The sequence below is a fragment of the Fringilla coelebs genome (genome assembly GCF_963513975.1).
Source record: "Fringilla coelebs genome assembly, chromosome: 16".
In the NCBI taxonomy this organism is placed as follows: domain Eukaryota; kingdom Metazoa; phylum Chordata; class Aves; order Passeriformes; family Fringillidae; genus Fringilla; species Fringilla coelebs.
In genome coordinates this window covers 15997704-16020304 of record NC_140042.1, presented here as the reverse complement: position 1 = coordinate 16020304, position 22601 = coordinate 15997704, and the positions used below count along the sequence as shown (strand labels likewise).

General features: G+C 50.9%; 2 protein-coding genes across 5 annotated transcripts; both read right to left on the bottom strand.

Moving 5' to 3' along the window:
• Nucleotides 1-2500: 2500 nt before the first annotated feature.
• LOC311160222 (UPF0488 protein C8orf33 homolog) lies at nt 2501-10215 on the bottom strand. 3 transcript variants are annotated; one of them, XM_084216804.1, is made up of 7 exons: nt 9809-10215; nt 9018-9294; nt 6376-6516; nt 5504-6186; nt 3935-4022; nt 3678-3824; nt 2501-3555 (listed from the first exon to the last, which is right to left on the bottom strand). In XM_084216804.1, the coding sequence occupies exons 2-7, from the start codon at nt 9112-9114 to the stop codon at nt 3362-3364; spliced, it is 1350 nt and encodes a 449-aa protein (XP_084072930.1). In that variant the 5' UTR covers nt 9115-9294; nt 9809-10215; the 3' UTR covers nt 2501-3361. The 3 variants fall into 3 exon arrangements, with proteins under 3 accessions (XP_084072930.1, XP_084072931.1, XP_084072932.1); XM_084216805.1 differs by lacking the exon at nt 9018-9294 and having other exon boundaries at nt 9809-10212; XM_084216806.1 differs by lacking the exons at nt 6376-6516; nt 9018-9294 and having other exon boundaries at nt 9809-10213.
• A 238-nt stretch (nt 10216-10453) lies between these two features.
• On the bottom strand, nt 10454-19213 carry AMDHD2 (amidohydrolase domain containing 2). 2 transcript variants are annotated; one of them, XM_084216280.1, is made up of 11 exons: nt 18831-19213; nt 18122-18258; nt 17301-17440; nt 16894-16948; nt 16268-16480; nt 15152-15240; nt 14038-14182; nt 13679-13786; nt 12917-12985; nt 12386-12487; nt 10454-12003 (listed from the first exon to the last, which is right to left on the bottom strand). In XM_084216280.1, the coding sequence occupies exons 1-11, from the start codon at nt 18911-18913 to the stop codon at nt 11915-11917; spliced, it is 1230 nt and encodes a 409-aa protein (XP_084072406.1). In that variant the 5' UTR covers nt 18914-19213; the 3' UTR covers nt 10454-11914. The 2 variants fall into 2 exon arrangements, with proteins under 2 accessions (XP_084072406.1, XP_084072407.1); XM_084216281.1 differs by lacking the exon at nt 16268-16480.
• Nucleotides 19214-22601: the final 3388 nt, after the last annotated feature.

Below are 22601 nucleotides of genomic sequence, written 5' to 3'. Positions count from 1 at the left end.
AACTCTCTAGAGATCCCTTGGAGATTCTTTGTGGGCTGTTCCTTGGTGACTCTGCCCCCTGGTCACTCAGAGATGGGCAGCCCAAGGACCAATGAATGCATTTCTACTGACCAAGCTCACGAGAAGGGGTTGGACAAATGGCTGATTAGTGCCCAGTGTCCAGGGTAGCAGCCAAAATGCCAACAGGGATGGGGGCCAGCCTGTGGGGGTGGGGGGCCATGCCCTGAAGGCAGAGTCTGCCTGGAATGGAATTGCATTTCCTAACCTTTTCTCAGGGAATCTGTTTACAGAGGAGGGTGCCAAGCCTAAAAGGAGCAGAGATCACACCCATTTTTGTGCTGCCTCTGGGTGCATTTTTGGCCTTACTCTGCCACAGATATAACCCTAAAATGCTTCACTTTGTTCCCGAAAGTGAGACATTTCCCCTGTTTTGCTACAGTGAATGGTCTGAGACAAGTTACAGTGTCCCTGTAAGCCCCTATTTTCTTTAGAAACTGATCCTCAGCTTTTAGCTCTGCAAGACTGATGCTGTGAAGCAAGTTTTACTCTAGAAGCACTATGGTACTTCCCATCCCCTTTTGCCTTGTCTTTAATTCACTCCTGAGCCCACAGCTGTGCTGGATACTTCTGTAAGCAGTTAGCTGCCTACAAGCCTGGGCCTAGCACTGCTGCTCTACATTTAGTGGCCAGTCAGCAAAGAGATACCGTATTCCCAGTCCAGTCACCCTGCTGGCACCAAACTCAAAAGCCAGGCAGAAAGTTGAGGAGATGATGCAGAAACAGGCAGGTCAGAATTGAGCTCAACTTCTTATCAAAACTGAGATACATTCCTTAAAGCAAGAACAGTGGGCCAGAGATGTCCAGGTAGATCAGAATATCTCCCTTCTCCCTCACTGCTATACATCATTAATACCTCGGGGCATTGACCAAACCTCCAGCCACAGGTATTAGTTACTAGCAGAGCAAAGCCCTGATCCAAACCTGACGTTGCTGTAATAAGAGACATCACTGAAACCCTAAATAGCACTGAAATCCTAAAGAAAGAAATGCTAAAAGGGGAAAACACAGCATTTAAAAAACATCATTAACACTGCACTGTGGCCCCTCTAAAAGGGGAAAGGATGGATGGAGCAGCCATGGAGTTTCCTAACTTCTAATATCATTGCTTGCTTCCTTTCAAACAAATATAATATAGCAAAGCCTAGAAGTGAAGTACAGACCGCTGTAGTTTCAGACACCTCTTCAAGATACAATCACTAATGAAGTGACTTGGGCACATCTGTCAAAAACTCAGGAGGCATCACCTTGACTATAAAAGATTCCAAGATTCCACGGCTGACTCATGGAACCAGGCCGACAGGACTCTCAGGAACACGATGCGTCACACTGATGAACATCTGCCTTCCTACTAACACATATAAGTCCTCCAGCAATGGAGGAACAGAAAAAGGAAAAGGAACTGGTTTTACAGGTCAGCGTTATTCAGACCTCTGGAAAACCACAGGAGTTCTTCTCATATTAGAATGGAGTTTTCTCTGACCCCTTTGAAGACAACTGCTGGATTGGGTTACACCAAATGTCCACCTCACTGGTATCTGTAGTTTAATTGTGAATGCCTAATGAACAGCATGAACATGAGGTATTCATGTAAGCATGCTTTCCAGAATACTTCTGCAGCAAGGATATTATAATATTTTAGCAGCTGTAGCTTTACCTGAGACATAACAAGGAAAAAAATTAACTCCCAGACATCTCCTGCATAATCAGCCAGGGAAGCAAACAGCTGTAGCTCCAAGGTCATGTAGATGATGCTCTTGAATCTCAGTAAACAGCATGAAAACATGAAAAGCATGACAAGGACACAGCTTTTGTATGTTGAATGTAAAATCCTGGAAATCAAAAAAAATACTGTCTAAGATTGTTCTATACATTCCAAGTAACAGCTGTGCTCCTTGGCAAATAAAGTGTGCCAACCTCGATTTACAGTTTTCATCTATTGACTTCCAAAAGACAAATTTATTTCTTCATGTTTCTATTCATCATATACGTTACCTGTTTCTCCCCATCATATATGTTACACAGGTTAAGTTTCTTCTTATGCCCAAACAGGAGTTCTTTAAAATATTATTTTAAAATATTTAAAATTTAAAAGAAATAAAAAAGTATTGCAGATGCAACTGCCTGCCATCAGAGCTTAGTAATAAAATTAATTTTTCAGAGCCACAATCAGGTTTTTAGTCTTTCACAGCCAATGTTTTTCACCATCTCTCAGCTGCTCTCAGCACTCCCTGGAACCTGGCTACACTCCCATTTCCCACTTTCCACACAGGCTTACTGGACTATAAAAGGCAGGAAAGCACTGCTCCCTAGGGATACCTGATACCATGGAGCCTTTCACAGCACTTTTCTTCCTTCAGCATTTTATATGCTTGGTGGGAAGATCTGCACAAACTTAAGAGATGGGTTCAGTGACTCAAGCAGTATTGACTGGAGACACATATTCAAAAAGCTAAATTTAATAAAAATCAAATGGAAGAGAGTCTTTGGGCTATGACAGTTTATTTTACCACCACCAAAGGTGGGTATGCAGCTAATTTCCCTCTGAGGCACAAGTGGTTGTAACTGAGCTACTAATAAAGTAAATTTTATTTAAGAGTTGATTGTACATCCTTCCTAGCTGTCCAGAACCTGGCTTCAGCAACACAAATTTTCCCTGTTTTCCAGGAAACAACTGTCCTTACATCTCTAGGCTGGATTAAATCATGATGTGCAGTTTTATTCTAGGTCTGTACCTGTCAGTGAAAGAGATGAATGAGCAAAAATGGATCTCACTCACTTTTCCTCAAAGACCCTGAGCTCATGCTCATGTCAGGGATGACACACTGCTGATATTTGCTGGATGCCAGAAGCTGCATTCACACAGACTCGGGGAATGGAAGCACCCAGCTATCCACTGCTCTGGATCTTGATTCCAAACATTCCCTGCTGTATGCATTACCACCTCAGTTGCTAGAAAGGCTCTGTTCTATTTAAAAGCAACGGGATCTGCCTTCTATACCATTCTCATGGTATAGAAGACAGATTCTACAGTTAATGTCAATTCAACAGGAAAGAAAGCAGATCCTTCCACACTGCTGACCCTTTCAAAGGTGCCACTCTCCAGTGTGAGCACAGAGGAGCACTTATGTAGGCTGAGTTTTGGGGTCATATGCATAGTAGGCAGATCTGGTTTAAACTTCTAGATAAGGCAGCCTGGAAGAAGATCCAGAGATTCACACTTGACATTTCCTACTGCACAGCACCTTTCCACCATTCTTCAGTTTACAGGAGATCTGGCACAGTTTTAGTCAAAGTGACTTTTCTAGAAGAAATTAAAGTGAAATTCTTGGGGAGCTGTGGAATTGAATAAGCCTGTGTTAAGTGTCCTGTGTGCCTCTGAAGGGGATTCTGCTGAACCTTGGCTTTTCCTGCAAGCTCCCAAGCACTTCCGGATGAACTGGCCATTTTTCTTATGGATGCTTCCCTTCAACTCCATGATCCTGGCAGATTTTGCAGCTTAAAGAGGGGAGAAAAAATAAGAGAAGTTCAGTCATCTCTTATAGTGAGGCCTCAGACTGTAAGCATAGGGCAGGATTGAATCCCTTTCTTCTCCTCCTCACCATGCAAAATTCTCCTACCTGTTTCCATAAGCTTCAGCTCTCTGCACAGCTCCTCCTGCATCTTCTTCCTGTAGTCTCCAAACATGGCTCTCATGAGCTGACGCTTCTTCACCAGTGGAGCCTTGTCACTGCGCAGCGTCCTGATTGCCCTGAGAGCCTCCTCAGCTGCAGCAAAGGAGAAACAACACACAGGTAAAGGCTCCCTGCTGGCTCTGCCCCTGCATTCCTGCCAGTGCTGCCCCCAGGAGAGAGCTCTTCTTTACTTCAATACTTACCCTGCTTTGGAGTGGGTTTCTGTGTCTTCAAGCCGAGCTCCAGCTGGCTCACACACCAGTCCACCTCTTTCCACAGCTGCTCATCTGACTGCAATCAACATGAGGCACAGTGAGCAAGAGGAAGTAAATCACCCAAAACTTACAGCAGCAGCTGCTACACAGGATGAAAGGGAACTTCATAAAGTCAGGACTATTGCAAATATTATGTTCTGGTGATCACTTAACAGACTTCGTGACATTTTCCCTCCAGTGTTTTTCATCAGATAAACTAAAAGCACTGTGCAAATGTTTAGTTGCAACTCACTGTCTCTATTAGATAGATTTAATGTGTGGCTCCCATTCAGAAGGGGCTGTTTTCTGGAAAGCTGTTCAGCTTTCAAAGAAACTTACAGATGGGAGAAATAAACATTAACAACAAAAAGCCCCTATCCTCAAACCTGCATAAAATCAAAAAAAGCAAACAATGGACAAAATCAGAAGCTGAGTCTTTCTTCTCAGCTCCTCTATGCTTGCTCAACCAGAAATGCATGAGGGACAAGGAAGATTAAGCCCATGGAGATGAAGGAAGCCAAGCACCACTGAGCAAAGCCAGCTGGCTAACTCAGCAGTGTGACAGTGAAACAGGGCTCACCCTAGGACTGAAGCAATTCTTAACTGTTATACTGTTATGTATATGTAAATACAAATGCCCTCATACTGTCTCCTTTTACCTACAACAGTGTGCTTCCAAAGGACTGGAGGGGCTTTACCTGACCTTCAACTCTTCCTATGTCTCTGGTGCTCAGCAGTGTTTATTGGTAGGACTGCAGATGAAGCAGACTTTTGGATGAAATGTTCCAGAGGCAGGTGAACACTCAGTGCAATTTCCTCGTAAAATATCAAGAAAGGAAGGTTTTGTGCAATCTTGTGTTATAGTATGGATCAGCTGGCACTGTTTGTTAGTAAAACCTACACCAGTGCTGAAAAGTAAAATAAAATTAAGACCTTGACCTTAGCAGAACAGAGACCTCAGGGTGTGCCTTAATGTTGTGTTTACACATAACTTGCAATTTCAGTTGATTTCTAGGCCATGACCTACAGAGGAACCTTCTCAGAAGCACCCTTGAGCTCTACCACAGGTCCTTGGCTACACCAGGTGGCAGTTCTGTGCCTTGGTTTTGCTCCTTATACTACAAAAGCAATTCATCTTGCAACACACACATCAGAGCTACAGGGCCTGGCTCAGCACCCACAGGTACCAGCTTGGCACCAACTGAAGACAGTTACCTCCATTTCCTATTTTTATTTTCTTAAAAAACATGGCATCCAGATCCCCAGGATTAGCTGTCACAAGCCTAAGCATGAAATCTTTCAGCACAAATCCGAAGGACCATTAACTTCCTCTGCTTTGGTCAGGTTCCTCAGCTGTGTAGTAGAGAAAGCAAACAGCTGCTGGAACATGTAAGCAGCAAATGTGGTCTTTCAGCTTCCATCTCAGGGCAGTATACTAATTGTTCATCTGTGCAAAGAGATAAAGTCTCTTTAGCTCAAGGGTTTATAAATAATGAGATCCCATCAGTATTTCATTACCTGAGAGGTCTTCTCATCCTGATGGGAAGTATCTGTATTTTGACAGCTGTTAGCGTCTGCCTTTGCCTTCCTGCTGGTCTCAGTTTCTTCTGTTTTGTTTTTACTGACAGATGCTTTTTGTTTCTTCTTTTTCTTCTTCTGGGCAGCTCCACCTCCTGTTGATTTCTCCGTCACTGCCTCATCTGCAGTGGCTGTCTCTGTTTGGGGGATCTTTGATGTGACATGGCTTCTATCCTCTTTGGGTGCATTCCCTGTCACTTGAGTCACCTCAGGCTTCTGCAAGGCTGCAGCCTGTGGTAGAGCTACTGTTTGAGCAGGCAGTGAAGAGTCTGCTGCGTCCTCTGTATGTTGGCTCGCTGGAAGTAACTGAAGATGAGGACAGTCTTCATCTGGGATGGCAAAGTTGAAAGCAAACTTGGGTTCTTGTCCAGAGGCAGCAAACCTCAAGGGGCCATTCCAGTTCTCCTGCTTGGTGGCTCTGGCATTGTTTTGCACCTGCTCAGCACCACTGTCACCAGCATCAGCTTCTGGGTCAGTCTTGGAAAGTGTAAAATCAAATTGGAAGCTGCTGCCAGACGACGTGAATAACTCTGGCTTTGCCTCAGGGGTTGGGTCAGACTGTTTCACACAATCTGCAGCCTGCCCTTTGCTTGGCTGTACTTCCACAACATCAGGGGTCATGCCTAGAAAAGACAAGGAATATTGTTTCAATACTGGTGCTCTCAATGAACCAGTTTCCTACCATGGGGGCACCACTGCAGCTTCCACTCTAAGGCACTGCCCAGAGAGGTGACTCAATTAATGCTGCAACCTAAGAAATCTACAGAAAAGAACCAAATCTCACCATCCCCCAAGAGACAGCTCAAGCTCACCTTTCTCCATGCTCTTCTGACCCTCATCCATCTTGAGATGACAATCACAATCCCCAAACTCATTGCTCATCACTTCCTGCTTCTCTGCGAGAGGAGTCTCAGGGGAGTGCAGGACCTTGAAAATGTGTTGGGTGTCTTCTGCTGCACTCAGAAAACACCAAGAGAGACAAGAAACACTTTATGGTGGGCCTTAAAATCCACACTGGGGGATGTGGATGAGTGCATCAGTCCCCCTGTGTTCATACCATCTCTAACTAATCCATAACTAGCATTCAATTGAAAGGGTACTCCAAGTGCTTCCAGAAGCTCAAATACTGCGAGATGTTTCTACAGAGGGGAGAAAAAAAATCTTAACTGCTTATTACTTACAGCTGGACTCTTACACTGCAGTAAGTGCACTGCTAATGGCACAGAAGCTACAGAGGGCTTAGCAATCTTTCCCTCAACTGAAGACAAATCCCAGAACCTAACTCAGTGTCTCTTCTCTGGAAAACATCTAAATAGATGGCTTACCCTGAAAAGCAGGACTCATGCTCTCGCTTACAAACCAGCCTGAACACAACAAGAATCCAAAGTTTTGGTGTTAGAACAAATTCTCTAAAAAACAGAGTTGTTCTGCGACAGTAGTCCCCAAGACCTCAAATTGGAAACACTAAATATAGTCTTGTAGTGTTTGTTCCACTTATTTTAGGCCACAGAACAACTTGAGAGCACTACTGTGGAATGGGAACATCCCACCTCTCCCAGCTGCAGCGCCTGACCATCCTCTTGGGAAAGAGCCTTTCCCTAACATCGAGCCTCATAATCACCCCCTAACACAGCTCCAGCCATTCCCTCATGTCCTGTCCCTGGTTACAGAGCAGAGATCAGAGCTGCCCCTCTAATCCCCCTCAGGAGCTGCAGCCCCAGTGAGCTCTGTGCTCCATCTCCTCTCCTCCAGCTGAACAGGCCAAGTGCCCTCAGCTGCTCCTCCTATGGCCTCCCCTTGAGACCCTTCCCCATCCTCATATCCCTCTCCTTGGACACTCTCTAACAGTCACAGACCCTTCTGATATTGTGCTCCCCCAAAGTGCCCCCAGCACTGGAGGTGAGGCTGCCCCAGGGCAGGGCAGGGCAGGGCAGGGCAGGGCAGGACAATCCCTCCCTGTCCCAGCCAATGATGCTGGGCCTGATGCACCCCTGTGGTGGGACAGAAGTGAGATGTACCTTCAGAGCATCTGGGTGTCAGGGTCCTGACTACACAAACTCCTATTTCAAGGGGTTTAGCTAGCTGCAATCCAGGCCAGCTACACAAGAGCTAGAGAAAGCTCCAGGGAGCTGCTTCCCTCCCTCACCTGGGAGTTACTCTGAGTACCTCATGCATACAGTGCTACAACCAAACAACTCATTGATCCAGACCCTGAATTCCTGGCTAGATGTTGGATCTGCCTCCTCACCAGACTTCTTCAGCAACTGGGACTCCTGGCAGAGACTGGATACCATCAGCAGCACTGCTCAGCTCTCCTGGCTCACACACTGTGCAAAAGGGTTCTTTTCTGGCCATGGCACTGCTTCTGCTGCCACTTTCCTGTGCTCAGCTCCTGCTTCCCCTCAGGAGCTGCCTTCCCTCCTGCTGGGCACTGGGGACCAGCACATTTCTAACAAAATGGTGTGATCACAGAATAGCTTGGGCAGAAACTTTAAAGCTCATCCACTCCTGCCATGGGCAGGGACACCTTCCACTATCCAGGTTGCTCCAAGTCCTGTCCAACCTGGCCTTGGATCTTGGAACTGCCAGGGACCCAGGGGCAGCCACAGCTTCTCTGGGCACCCTGTGCCAGGGCCTCCCTATCTTCACAGGGAAGAATTCCTTCCTAGTATCTGATCTAAGCATTATCTCTGGGAGTGAGAAGGCATTTCCCCTTGTCCTGTCCCTCCATCCCTTGTCCCAAGTCCCTCTCCAGCTCTCCTGGAGGCCCTTTAGGCACTGGAAGGGGCTCTGAAGTCTCCCCAGAGCCTCCTCTTCTCCAGAATGAACAATCACAACCCTCTCCCACAAGTCTTAATTCTTCCTGGAGCCTGATGCTCAAGCACAAGGTGTAGGCACCTATCAGTCACTGCTCCATCCTCAGGTGGACCAGCAAACACTCACCTGAGCATCTTACGTAGGGTTCCCAGTCCTCTGCCAAGGTGAGGTACTGACCAGCAGCAGGACAAGTGTCTGCAGCTCTACAAATTGGACTAAGGACATCAAACTATGATCTTATAGAAATTTATCTTCCATGTAATTTTTCCCTGAAACAAGCTTCACAAAAAAACCCTACTGGTGTTTGAGGGCCAGACATGCTGGTACAGTATTTCCTCAAGATGAAAAACAAAGGCAGAGCTGTAGCAGAACCAAACAAGTCATTATATAGAGGGAAAAAAAAAAAAAACCACGACAAAGAATACAGAAAACAGGGAGAGCAAACACTAAATGAAGAAAAGATAAAACTGCTTCCAGAAACTGCGTCTGGTCCCTAAAGCTCAGTGTTGTCCTGTGTTTAGAACAAATCCCAAATAACACAAGAACAGGGAATATAAAGGAGAGAAGAAACAGAAAAACAGCCACATCTGCTAAATTGCACCCAAGGCCAGACTAGGGGGGGTAAAGAGGAACATACCTAGTTTGGGGTGTGGAGTGAGATTGAGCTCTGCCTCCAGTTGTGAAATGCACCACTCCAGCTCCTCCTGGAACACACCTCGAGGAGCCTTGGACATCGTGTGGGGACGGCAGAATGATCAGAAGCACAAACCTCTCACCTCCAGAACTGATTCCAAAACTGAGTTTTCTGAGGCCTCCTCCCCTCTCACGGGAGATCAGACCTGGCTTTACATTGGAGATGTGCTGTGTAACAGTTCATTTATACCATAAATCAACACAGCACGGGGACACATGTCCTGTGTGGAGAGCACCAAATGAGCCCTCCGCATTACAAAAATTACAGCTCTTACCAGCAGGAAACCCCACCACTCCCGGCAAGCCAGGACTTCCCACAGATATATTTTTTCGTCTTTTTATCTACCTGTCCCTTTTTAAAAGCCCCAAATGGAAGAATTCTCATTTTTTCCTGAAGCTTAGGCAACGGCATAATGTCTCCACAGCAGGAAATTTCTCTTTAGCACAGCTCTGGTAACACACAGAATTCATCTTTAGCCTAAACACAAGCCCTTGAGGGCCCATGTGCTGTGTTTCTACGCTGGCTACCTCTTGATAAGCAGGTGAAAGTTAAGGTTTGCAGCCCGCCTGGGGACAAGGAACACTAAAACACTGGGAACGAAAAGAACGCTGAGGATAAGGAGATGAGCAGGACTGGGAAAGGCACCAGAGCTGGGAAAGCCTTTAAGGAGAACCTGCGGGAGCTGGGCCCGGGCGCGGTGCGGTGAGAGGGGCTCGGCGCGGGCCGGGCCTTACCTGCTGCACGCCGGGCTCCCCGCGCCGCCGCCGGAGGAAGCGGCCCCACCGCACCGCCCACCTCCGGTCACGGGCTCGTGTGGGCTCCGGGAGCAGCCCCGCCCGGGCCGGCACCACCAGCTGGAGCTCGGGGCCCGCTCTGGGCCTCTCGGAGCCCCCCGGATCCTCCGCCCGCCACCGGCCGCGGGCTCACGGTGGGCGGGCCGGGCCGGGCCGGTGTGCGCCGCGCTCAGCGCTCCGGCCGCTCCCCGCTTTGCCGTTCCGCCGAGAGCGCCGGGCCCCCGGCCGCAGCCCCAGCGCCCACCTTGGCCGCGCGTTTGTGAGCCCTGCGCCTCCCTCCTGCTCCCCCGAGCCCCACGCTGTGCCGGATACACGCGTGCCCCCGGAGCGGGCCGCGGGTGTCCGGCGGGGCCGCCTTCCCTGGGCCAAGTCCCCTCAGGAGTGCCCACAGCAGCCCTGGCCCTCACATGCCAGCCTGACACAGGCCACGCCAGCAAGCACCAGGGCGGGCAAAAAGGTTAATACACACCTACTGGTACTGTCTAATCCCATTTCTGGTTTAGATTTCCTTTTGATTATTTAATTTTGTAAATAAAAAGTTAGACACCTTGTTTTATAGGCATTTTTCCCTATTGGATTGTTTCCAACAACAGCCAGATCCCCGTGAGGTCAGTACTGCAGCAGCACAGCGTGTCACTGCACAGGGCGTGGTGTCTCCAGTGCTTCAAACCATGGAGGTTATAATTTTTCTTGACATTGGCAGTTGATGTTAGAAATTCTCCAAGGCTGACAGAAGGGCTCTAAAGTGCTGGGGAAGCACTTCCAAATGTTGCTGCTAAAGATTATAAAATAGTACTGGAAAAATCGGTACACTTCTGCCAATCCCAACCAAACTTCTGTCTGCCTTACAATCTCCACCTTCACTGAGACTCAGCTGTTGTCTTAGCCCTCCCCTCATTACAAAAACCACCTCAGTGGTTTGAGCCTTATCCAAGGTTGTCTTGAGACTTTATCTTGAGGCTTATTCTGAGTGGTTGAGTAGGGTCAAAATCAGTCTCAACCTTCATATACAAGTGTCCCAGCATCAGGAAAAAATCTGACAGTCAAGTATTGGAGAAGATAATGAGCACAAAATAATGAGCTATGGTATCTATCTTGAATGGCCAGAATCCCACCGCAGTTTTCCTCTCCCTCAGTGCCTGAGCTGGACTGAAGGTGTGTGAGCCTGTCACCACCAGTCTGGATGCATCCCCTAAAGCAAAGTTTCCATCCATAGCCTGAGGAATGCACAAACCCATCAGGCAATACACAGGCTCTTCTTTGTATGGCTGGCACAGAGCCTGCAGAACCCATCCAGACAGAGCAAGGAGTGAAAGGAACATTGTTTTTGTGGTAGGACGTTGTTCATATCTCCAGCTCTGTGGACTCAATGCCCATGCAGGGAAAAGGCACAAAGGACCAGCAATCCCTTGGTATTCCTGGATTTGATCTCTGCCCTGAGGATTCAGCCCCACAAGGACACTGAGTAAGCGAGCTGTGGCAGCCTTGCTCTGAGGACACACGACGGAAGGGCTGTCAGGAGATCCGAATATGATCCTCAGCTTCTGCTTACACAACAGAAACCTTGTCACGAGAAGAGCTGCGAGCTGAGCTGGTGGAAGCTGATGTCTAACAAGTCATGGCTGCCTGGGAGCGAAGCAAACAGCAGGCAGAAGAATTGGAATGGCTTGAGTCTGCCTCAGGTACAGAGCAAGTTAGTGTGTGCTGTATAAACTGTGCAAAGGCTGGGACAACTCCTCACTTCTGTCAGATGGTGACAGGAGCACCTGTCTGGGGGCAGGACAGCTGTAGGTCACTCCAGGACTGGCATTCCTTGCCAGCACAGAGCTGCCTTCTTTCCCCATACCACCAACTGAGCACCAACAAATTCATAGCAGGCATGGCTGTAACTGGAAGCTGGAAAATGCAGCTCTTTGGTATGAGGCTCCTTTGAGAGAGTTGCAGGAAGGAATTGGGAAAAAAAACCAAAAGAGACAAGTGGGGTGGTTGCCAGAGCTGCTAACCACAGTGCCAGTGAGCCTTGGAGGGCACTGGGACAGCCCAGTGTCACATGCCCGACACATCCTGTCGCCAGACTTCCTCGCCGGCAATGTACGTGGCTTGCACATACAGGCTGTCATTCAGCATTAGGAAATCTGTGTTGGACAAGAGAGAAAGAAAGCAGCTGTCAGAATGGAGCTGCTGGAGTTGGCTGGGGAGAGCTGAGATCACTGGGGAAGGGCTTCTCGCCACCCAGGATGGCACTGCAATGCAATCCTGGCAATGGCAGCTCTGCTCTCTGCTCAGCTGAGATGTGGGGGGCACTCCAAAGGGTTTCCCAAACACCACCAGCATCCAAGAGAAAAACCACTGGAGCAAAAGCCCAGAGCATATCTCAGGCAGAACAAGTCTCCCTGCAGCTCCCACCAAAACAAGGGGTGAGCACAGGCTTACAAAGGAGGCCCTGCTTTGCTCCAGCACTTGTGAGTCCTGACACTATTACCTCCATACCAGTATGCGCTGTGCCCACACCAGTACCTGCATCGGAGTCGTAATTCAGTGTCCCCTTTTTATGTTCAATCCCCAGGAGCTGAGCGGGATGCAGAGACGCCGCCTCCAATGCAGTCTCTACCGAGGACCCTTGGACAGAGAATGGGGGAGATGTTAGGGCAGCCAGAGCCCCATTGCCAGAGCAGCCCAAATCCCCCTGGACAAGGCAGCTGACGGACCCAAGCTGGAACACCCTCAGCACAGCCAGCTAGAGCTGGGAAGGGAACTATCCCTACAGGAGAGAGCAGGTATAGGAAAACTGAATACCTAGGGTATGGAGAAGAGAAAACCATTCACTTTTGTGAGGAAGAAGCAGGAGAGTTCACCTCTCATTAGTTCTATGGGTTAAAATGAAACTTCCCTCTCAAAAAGGGGCTCATCTGAGGGCACTGATCCCAGCCCTTGCCATGTCTCAGGTGAGAGGGAACATTCCTGGTGGAATGGACACATCTGACAAAAGCAAGACCTCCTCCCTTGTCAACATAGGGATGCAGCAACTTGTGGACAAGGCTCTCTTACCTGTGGCTTCTTGGAAGTGTCGCACACAAGTGTCCATGGTCGCCACGCTGCCACTCAGGGTCTTTGTGCCTGGGAAGAAACAGGATGGCACTGAGCAGCGCCCATAGCTCACAGCAAGAAGGAGGGCACTAGGGAAGTATAATGGGACCAGAAGTGCAGTAGTCCTGTGTGGCAGGAGGAGCAAGCTGAAGGGCCTGCAGCCACTTCCTGCTGAAGCACAGGAAGAGGTATGTGGGTGTTATCCCCAGCTCCAATATCAGACCAGCTGGACTGGGTGAAACCAGCTCACAACACAGGCATCTGCTGCCAGAGGAGGGGAATGGAGAAAGGAATGCTCCTTCACTAAAATACCTTCCCAGTCTTCATCTGCTTGGGAATTTGAAACTTAATAAATTTAGTGAGCAGGAAGTGGTAGTGTTATAATGAAGAAAAGGGACAATAAATATCTCTAAGATTTCTCTGTCCTTACTGACGCCCTGAACCTCTAGCACCCTTGACACTGGGCAATGAAGCTTTCAAAGATGTTGCAGACAGCTATAACTGGCCAGATTCCTCCATGAGGCAGGCACACTTCTCCTCTTTACCAGGAGTTTCATTATCCCCAAGGCCAAGTCACTGCAGATCCACCAGGCATCAAAACCCAAGAGGGTGGCACAAACGCTGCCACACACTGACAGGGACAACAAGGTGTGCTCAGCTCCTCAGGAATGGTGCCAGTGGCAGCACTGTCCCTAGCTCTTCAGCAAGAGGGACAGCACTTACCTGCAATGTAGGTGTTCAGGCCATCAATCTCCACTACCTGCTGACCCAGTGTGTGCCGACCCGGTGCCAGCCCCATGCCAGCGATTGCATCTGTCACCAGCACCAGCCCTGCGGAACATAAGGAAAGGGGCCTTGTCAACACTGCTGCTGATGTTGCTGCAGCCCCAAGCACTGTGCCCTGCTGACCCTCCCAGAGTGGAACCAGGTGTCTCCAGCCACATCACACCAAAGCGAGAGGACTGAGGGATCAGCATATGTGGCTGTGATCTTCCAGACAGCAAGGGCAGCACAAATATCTTCTGGGAGATGGTACAGTGCTCGGAGTGGCTGGTAACACTGTGGGGACTGCCATGGCTCACCTTTGGGGTGGGCTCGGTGGGCGATGCGCAGGGCAGCAGGATTGGTGTGGATGCCATCAGAAATCATGCCATAGAAGACCCTCCGCCCAGCAGGAATCTTATCACTTGTCAGCAGCCCCACAATGCCAGGGTCACGGTGGTGGAACTGCTCGAGGAGAGAGAGAGGAGACAAGCTGTGGAGGAGTAGGACACACTGGCTGAGACTTCACTTCAGGGGATGCAGCTGCCATCTCTATCACACAATGCCTGGCAGCTTTACCAGGCAAACCTGGGCATTGCCTTGAATCACAGAATCACAGAGTGGTTTGAATTGGAAGGGATCATAAAGCTTATCTTGTTCCAACCCCTGCCATGGGCAGCATCACTTTCCATTATTCCAGGATGCTCCAAGCCCCATCCAACCTGACCTTAAATGCTTCCAGGGACAGGACAGCCACAGCTCCTCTGGGTGCCAGGGTCTCAGTACCCTCACAGCCAATAATTTCTTCCCAATATTCCATCTAACCCTGCCCTCTGGCAGTGGGGAAACATTCTTCCTTGTCCTGCTACTTCAGGCCTTCATCCAAAGTCCCTCTCCAGTTCTCCTGGAGCCCCTTTAGGCCATGGAAGGGGCTCTGAGATCTCTCTGGAGCCTTCTCTTCTTCAGGTGAGCACCCCCAGCTCTCCCAGCCTGGCCTCAGAGCAGAGGAGCTCCAGCTCTTGGAGCATCTCTGTGGCCTCCTCTATACTCACTCCAGCAGCTCCACGTCCTTCTGATGTTGGCCCCAGGGCTGGAGGCAGCTCTGCAGGTGGGGTCTCACCTGAGTGGGGCAGAATTACCCCCCTTCCCTGCTGCTCACACACAGGAGGGGGTCTGGGTGCACATAGCAAGGGCACGTCCAGCTCTTACCCACCAACACTTCCTAGTACTTCTCAGTGATGAACTTCAAGAGTCTGCTACATCCTTGACTCTCTTTCAGATCCAGCAGTAGGAATGTGAAGCCAGAGGTTCAGTGCCAAAACCTCATTGCAAAGCATGGTACAAAACCAGCTGGGGAGAACACAGACCCACAGGGAGCAGGAGAGAAAGCCCAAAAGCAGCCCTGGAGCAAGGCAGGTGCCTCTGGGGACTCACCGGCAGCATGGCATTGAAGAGGTGAGTGATGAAGGTTGCTCCATGCTGCACAGCCTCCTCAGCCTGGGACAGATTAGCCACTGAGTGACCTGGGAATACAGAACAACCCTGATTCCTCTGCCCATCTTTCCACTGATTTCCCTACAGGAGCAAAGACACTCCATCACTGGACTCTGCTCTAATGCCCACCCTGGCCTGAGGTCTCAGGTGCAGCCTCGACACAGATGTGTCTGCCCATGACCCGGGGGTACTCTGGGGGTGTGTGCGTCACCCGAACTCCTTCGGTATGCACATCACAGCTGTCACAATGCTCACAGCATGTTGTCTTCAGAGTGAGTTTGAGGTCCAATGATACACCTTTCTGCTGGCTTCAGATACTTAAATGTTTTGTAGAGAATTATCAGAGGACTCCCTCACAACAGTGGGAACTTTGCCAGGAAAACATATGGGAATCAAACTATCTAGAAAGAAACTTCTGTTTCCCAACAGGACAGCAGCTCTGTGGGCTAACCTTGCCTTTCTGGAGTTCTTTAAGTGGCTTTGGGATAAGAGATGGTCTGCTGTATGAATGCCCTTCTCACTTGAGGTTTAATTTCACCCTGAATAACTTCCTCCCTTAAAAAAAACCAAAAACTTCTTCAATGATCTGAGACAAAGAAGAGTTTGGAAAGCAAAGGAAAAGAAAAATGCAGCCAGTTTTAAGTCAGAGGCCAGCCGGATGTTGAAGGGAGAAGTTCCTACAGTACCTTCTGGTTGAAAAACAGAGTTATCAAACCAACAGTAACCTTTGGAAAATGATTTCGCCTGTCACATAAGGCCTAAAGCAGTGGAACTTCAGAGTTTGAACCTTCCACATCATCAAACCTCCAACTAAGACTGCTATTCTGTGTTAGAACAGCACCTTGTGTTTACTGCAGGGGCTCCTAAGTTGATACAAATTTGGCCCTTGCCATGACAGACTGACAGCATCAAGTGAGGTCCCCATTTGTGACAGGTCTGTTGTCTCCATCCAGAGTTCCACCCCGGCCAGTTGCACTGAGACACTGTTAGAGATGCCACAGCCCCAAGGGAGGGGCAGCCAGAGCTCCCCTAAGCCCTGGGTGCCCCAGCCCTTACCCAGGGAGACACAGATGCCCCGCTTGGTGAGCTCCCGGATCACCTCACTGCTCCTCCTCATTTCAGGGGCCAGGGTCACTATCTGGACACAGTCCAAGGAGCCGTAGGTGGCAAGCAGGTCCTGGAAAGCACCTGCCTCAAAGGTGCGGAGGCAGTGCTCCGGGTGGGCACCCTTTTTCTCCTTGCTGATGAACGGCCCTTCCAGGTGGGCTCCTGTCCAAACAGGAACAAAGAACCATGACCCTTCCTCCCCCTGCCAAGGACCAAGAAACCTGCTGTGTCTACTCTGCTCCAGTCACACTCTTGCCATTCTTCTGCAGCAAAACACATGTCTCAGGCAACTGTGAGCTCAGCACAGTGAAGATGCAGTGCTGGCCACTGGCCAAGCCAAGCCACCCCACTGCCATTGCTCCAGAGTCCCACAGGGGCTGGAGCAGTGTGTACGACAACAGAAAACACAGTAAAAGCCAGCCAGACTAAGGGACAAGGTGGGTCTGTGCCCTCCTGTGCATCCCTCCCACTGAGAGTTCCAGCCCCTATTTGTGCTCTGTAACTTCTTTCACCTCAACCATGAACAAGATAATTGACCACCTAGAATAGCACCACAAAGGGACAAATCCACTTACCCAGGATTCCCGCTCCATGGGCTCCACCATTTCTTACACTGATCTGAGGGAGAATCTAGAGAAAGGGGTTTGTCAGACATGGTAACATAGACACAGCCCCCCACTGGGTCTGCCAAATCAGACCCAAATGTCAGGTCTGCAGGGAGATTTGTAACTGGACCACTTGGGACCATCACAGCCCACAAAGGAAAAGCCGTCTTCAAGCCTTGGTGCGCAGAGCTCGCTTGGGAGAAACGGCTGTCTCAGCATTCTAAAGGCTGAGGGCAAGAAACCCAGGGTAGAGTCCAGCTCCTCATGCCCATGGCTTTTCTGCCCTGGCAGCTATCTCAGTCTTGGCCTACCCACCTCCTGATACCAGCCTCAGTCCCTGATCACCCTGCGGATGGGAGAGGAAGAAGGCCCCTTACCTGGTGGTACACAGATGGAGGAGAGGTCACCAGGGTGGGACAGAAAGAGGTCACTCCATGGGAGAGGATTTTCTGACTGACCAGGTCAATACCTGATTTGAAGTCATCTGTAGCCAGAGAGAAGTCCACCCCAAAGCCTCCTGCACCACAAACAAAACATGGGTGAAACTGCTGCTTCCCCAGTGGGTATGCTCCAGCCAGAAACACTGATGAAAGACTTTGTGTGACTGGAGGGAGATGTTCCATTTGTAGGGCGCTGACACAAAGGGCTCCACCAGCACTTCTGTCCTACATTCCAAGGTTCCACAAGTACAAATCTCACCATCACTGCCCTCATTAAGTGCTCTTCCCCACAGCTGCCCAGTGTTTTGTAAGCACAACCTTTTTATTTTGATGCAGGGCAAAATGTGACGATTCCCAGCTGAAAAGGGACCTGACTTCCAACTTTAGCTACCATAGAACAAGCCCCTCTTTCCTTCTGAAGAGAGTTGTTGCTGTTAATTGTTATTGTTCCTATGGGAAGTCTTGCCCTCTCCTCCCACATCCTGGAAAGGGTAGGGCAGGGATCCTGCCAGTGTAGGGGCAGGGTAAAATATAGATAAAAATGAGTTCAGAGGAAACCCTCACCTGGCCAAAGAGGACACTTACACAACAGCAGCTACCATAGGCAAAATTGCTCTTTGTCATTGGTTGGGTGACTCACACCTCCCTTGAGCAGCTGAAACTTGGCCATGGGCATGACACCCACAGTGGGGCTGGGGGTCAGGGATGGACAAACCCAGGATGGCCCCAGACCATGAGTGCATGTGGCTTCACTGTACCATTGATCTGGACATCGATGAAACCTGGGGCGATGATGCTGTCCTTGCAGTCCAGCTGGACATCAGCAGAGCCTTTTTCATCAAAGAAGAGTTTCTCTGGGTTGAGGATCTTCCCCTCTCGCACCCACAGGTCCTCCCTAGAGGGACAGTCACACACACCAAGCTCTGGTGCCATCTGCAGCACGTGGAGCAGGTGGCTGTGCCCCAGTGACAGTGATCCTGAGCAGATCCCACGGGCACCTCCAGCCACGGGCTCTGCGATGTCTGTCAGAGCACAGCTGCTCCTTCAGCTGGGACACAGTGAGCAGCGCTCTCTCTCTGCCTGGCTCTGGCTCTACAAAACTCACAGGAGTGGGATTTCCATGGGCTGGCCCTCAAAGGTGGCGGTGATGATGGCCAAAGCACAAAGGGGCTGGCAGAAGAGGAAAAACAACAGGGACCGTACACCACACCCGCCCCATCTCCGTCCAAACCCGGGCAGAGGGGACATGGGAGGGTAGAGCGCGGCAGGGGGAGGGCCAATAGCCGGCGCACAGGGGGAACTGGCGACCGCCCCTCGGCACTGCAGGTGTCAGGTCAACTCAGGTCGGCAGCCTGTCCGGGACCCCCACAGCCCTGGTACCGCGGCAGCCTTGGTACCCACGGACAACACGATACCCCCAGACAGCCCCGGTACCGCCAGCCACTGTGGCACCGCCGGTACCCTCACCTCTGGAGCTGGTGGTCCCTCAGGATGCGGCAGTTGGTGAACTGGACGATGGGCGCGTCCGAGACGGATTTGTTGGACGGCATCGCGGGGCAGCGGGAGCCGGCGAGAAGCGCGAACCCCCTGGTGGCCGGCGCAGGGGGAAGGAACCGGGCGTGGCGAAGCAAGGCCAGGCCGCGGCTCCGGTGCGAGCGGCTGCCGCGGGACTGGACAGCCGGCGAGGGGCGGAGGAACCGGAGCACCGCCCCCGGGGCAGGCGGAGGGTGAGGTCCCTCCCCTGCCCGGCGCTCTGAGCCGACGCTGTGAGAAACAAGCCCCACAAGGCCGGCCGGCCGGGCGCCGTCGCGGCGCCCGATGAGCGCCGTGCCCGGGGCGCAGTCCCACCCCGGGGCGCCGGGGCCCGGGGGCGTGGCCTGGGCGCGGCCTCGCTCCGCAGCACCGCCCACTCCTGGTCACGTGAGCGCGCTCGGCACGTGCCGGTATTCTCCACCCACCCTGCGGCACGTGACCGGCCCCGGAGAGCCGCCATCACGGGAAGGGCGCTGCCATCTTGAGAAGGTCGGCGGCGGAAATCCTTCTCGTGACACCCCATCCATCGCGAGACTCCATCCTGAGATGCCCATCCTAGACTCCATTGTGAGACCTCAGGCTGAGAACCCATCCTGAGATGCCCATCCTGACACCTCCATCCCAAGACCCACACTGTGACATCCCGGGCCCACTAGCCCCTGTGTACTCAAGGGAAGCTGACAAGGCACGGTTTCACCCAGCTGATGTGGGCTCTGGCACTGCTGATGAATCTCTCCTAGGAAAGAAAAGTGATGGAGAATGTAATTGTGTATGAATGTCATATCCCTGTGTGGCCTGGAATTGGATTTTTATTAGGTTTTGAGCCATGCTTATCATTCCATGATGTCAGTGCTTGTCCATGCTACAAGCTGCTCCTATTGTCAGCAGGATGCTGGGAAAGGGGCCTGAAAGCGAGAGATGGGAATGATGCTGGTTGAGTCTGGGAAAACAATGTGCAGCACTGTTTTGGGAATTTGAGGCTAAGAATGGTTTCAGGCCACAGAGATGCTCCAAAAGCTGAACCCCTCTGCTCTAGAGCCAGGCTGAGAGAGCTGGGGGAGTTAAACTGAAGATGAGAAGGCTCCCTGGAGCCCCTTCCAGGGCCTAAAGGGGGTCCAGGAGAGCTGGGGAGGAACTGTAGACAGGGCCCTGGAGGGGCAGGACAAGGGGAATGGCTTCCCACTGCCAGAGGGGAGGGTTAGATGGGATGTTGGAAAGTAATTGTTCCCTGTGAGGGTGCTGAGGCCATGGCACAGGGTGCCCAGAGCAGCTGTGGCTGCCCCTGGATCCCTGGAAGTGTTCAAGGCCAGGCAGGATGGGGCTTGGAGCAGCCTGGGACAGTGGGAATTGTCCCTGCCCATGGCAGGGGATGGAACTGGATAAGTTGTAAGGTTTTCCTCATGAAATTATGCACATCTGGGACACCCAGCAGTGTATTGCTGGGAATGATTTTTAGCTTCATACAGGTGGAGATGAGGAGACCCCAAACTTAGAAGTTGAGATGATGAATTCTAAAAACAGGTCTCAGCCCTGCTTGTCTGTCTGTGAAGAAGAAAGGGCCCATCAAGCTGCTAAATGGAATTTGGATCTCAGAAGGCATGTATAGCACCCAAACTGCCTGGGGCCAAAACAGGTCCGTTCCCCAGGAACACACAAGATGACAGGGCTGTGACAGTAACTTGAGCTGGCAGTGGAAGAGATGCCGAGGTAAAGGCAAATACTGACTGCAGAGATAGGAACACCCACCATAAACATCCTGCCTTGAGCCCACCTGGAGCAGTGACAGAGCTTCACCTCAGGACCCTTCAGCCACAGATCCTCAGGCTGCCAGTCCCTAGCCTGGATTAGAGGGCTGAGACGTCCTGTCTGCGCTGCTGGGAGAAGCCAACAGCCTGTGCCAAGCAACGGGCATCTGCTCCTGGAGGCTGCAGGTATATCATCCAGCCCAGCTTATGGCATGTTCCGCTAAAGTCTTAATCCTCTGGATGTTCTCCTTTTATTTCTCAGCATTAAATTAGCCCTGTCTTGCATCACCAATACTGCACACTCTCCCCTAATAATAATTCCATATTCTTTCTCTCCACTGCCCCAGTGTCATGGTTTGACCCGGAAGAGAGTTTTTTTTTGGAAAGTTATGGTCAAACCAATCAGTGGCCAGATGTGAAATTGGCATTTGGTGTGGCCACTGAGGATTTGGGTACGCCTCCGAGAACACACTCAGTGGGTTAAAAAGCAGAGGATTTAGAGAAGACCTTCCTCTTTGGAGTCCGGCCGGTGAGTTGCTCTGACCTCTCCCCTGCCCAGCTGCGTCTGGGCAGGGGGAGGGGAGGCCATGCGGCCTGGGAAGGAAGGCCGGAGCCCCGGCAAGGTGCAGGGGTGGAGGAGTCCTGGGATGGTTTGGGCAGCCCCCCTGGGAGAGAGAATGATAGAGACTGTGCAGGCTGGAAATTTGTTATCTTGTGCCGGGAGCACAGCCAGGAGGAGAAAGTAGGGGGGGCGGCAGGTGCCCAGCCGCCAGCAGACCGGGCCGAGCTTGCAACCTTTTTGAACCTTTGGAAGCTTTAAAAACACTGATCCTCCCCAGCTGAGGAGTGAGAGGGGAAAGAGGATGGGAAAGAAGAAGAAGTTTGACTAGGTGAAGAAATGCTTGTAGATGAGAGTGCCCTAGGTGAAGGAGATGATTGGAGTGGCTTTGGGCTGGACTTTTCTCTTACACAGCCACGGGCGAAACCAAGTTCTTCTGATAATACAGAGACTGCTCCTTGGGGGAGGCGGTTGGCTAGAAGCCAGGAGTGACAAGGCCGTGAGGAGAAGCGGAGAGAACAGAGACTGAGGGGGAGGGTGTGGTGGAGCCCTCTGCCTCCAGCGAAGGATCTCTGTTCCTGAGAGCCCCAGGCCCCAGGGGAAATAATATGGGGGGGACAGGTGTCCCAAAATGGTGAGAGGTGGCCACTTCTTGGAACTGGGCAAAGCATTCTTAAAAGGACCTAAGGAGCAGTTTGGATCCATGGACAGTGGTGAGAGCGCTGAACATGGAAGGAAGATGGTCACAGCTACAGATTTTCTTCGGGCGGCTGCAGCGTGTGACATGGAAGCACTGGGGACTTTGCAGTGTTTCCCTGGGGAGGCCCATGGTGTGAGAGGAAGACTCCTCTCTCCTGATGAACTGGGGAGAGTGTGTGTGTGAAGGAGGGTATTGGACTGAGAATTGATGTGTTAGAGGGGATTTGTTTGTTGGAGAGGTGGGGGGAGGAGAAGTGTTTTTGAAGATGTTCCATTGTGGATTGTTGTGTGTAGTTTTTTTCCTTTTCCCTTTTGTGTCTATGTAGATTAATAAAATGTTGTCTTTTTTTCCCTCCATTCCCAAGTTGGAGCCTGTTTTGTTCTGTTCCTGGGTCACATCTCGCGGTAACCATTTTGGAAAATCCACCTTTCATGGGGGCGCTGGCACTGTGCCAGGGTCAACCCATGACACCCAGTAACAGGCGGAAGAAATCACAGGCTGTTGTTTTGCTTGCATTTTCTTCAGCAAACGTGTTGTTTTTTTTTTTTTCTTCAGGTTGAATTATTTTTAATCTGGCTCAATTCCCAAATTAGGTTCACTGCCTGGCAGCAAGAGCAGTTATACCTGCGCACTTGGGAGGAGCTGGGAAGCACATGGACCAGCTGCAGGAGCAGGGCAGAGACCAGCACTGCTGCTGCATG

Coding starts and splice junctions, on each gene's coding strand:
- LOC311160222 (XM_084216804.1), bottom strand. CDS start 9,114: ATGTCCAAGGCTCCTCGAGGTGTGTTCCAGGAGGAGCTGGAGTGGTGC. Junction 3,825..3,934: donor GAAACCCACTCCAAAGCAGG/GTAAGTATTGAA, acceptor CCTTTGCTGCAG/CTGAGGAGGCTCTCAGGGCA. Junction 3,556..3,677: donor GCTGAAGCTTATGGAAACAG/GTAGGAGAATTT, acceptor CCCCTCTTTAAG/CTGCAAAATCTGCCAGGATC.
- AMDHD2 (XM_084216280.1), bottom strand. CDS start 18,913: ATGCCGTCCAACAAATCCGTCTCGGACGCGCCCATCGTCCAGTTCACC. Junction 14,183..15,151: donor TCTTCAATGCCATGCTGCCG/GTGAGTCCCCAG, acceptor CTCCTCGAGCAG/TTCCACCACCGTGACCCTGG. Junction 12,986..13,678: donor CCTGAACACCTACATTGCAG/GTAAGTGCTGTC, acceptor GTTTCTTCCCAG/GCACAAAGACCCTGAGTGGC.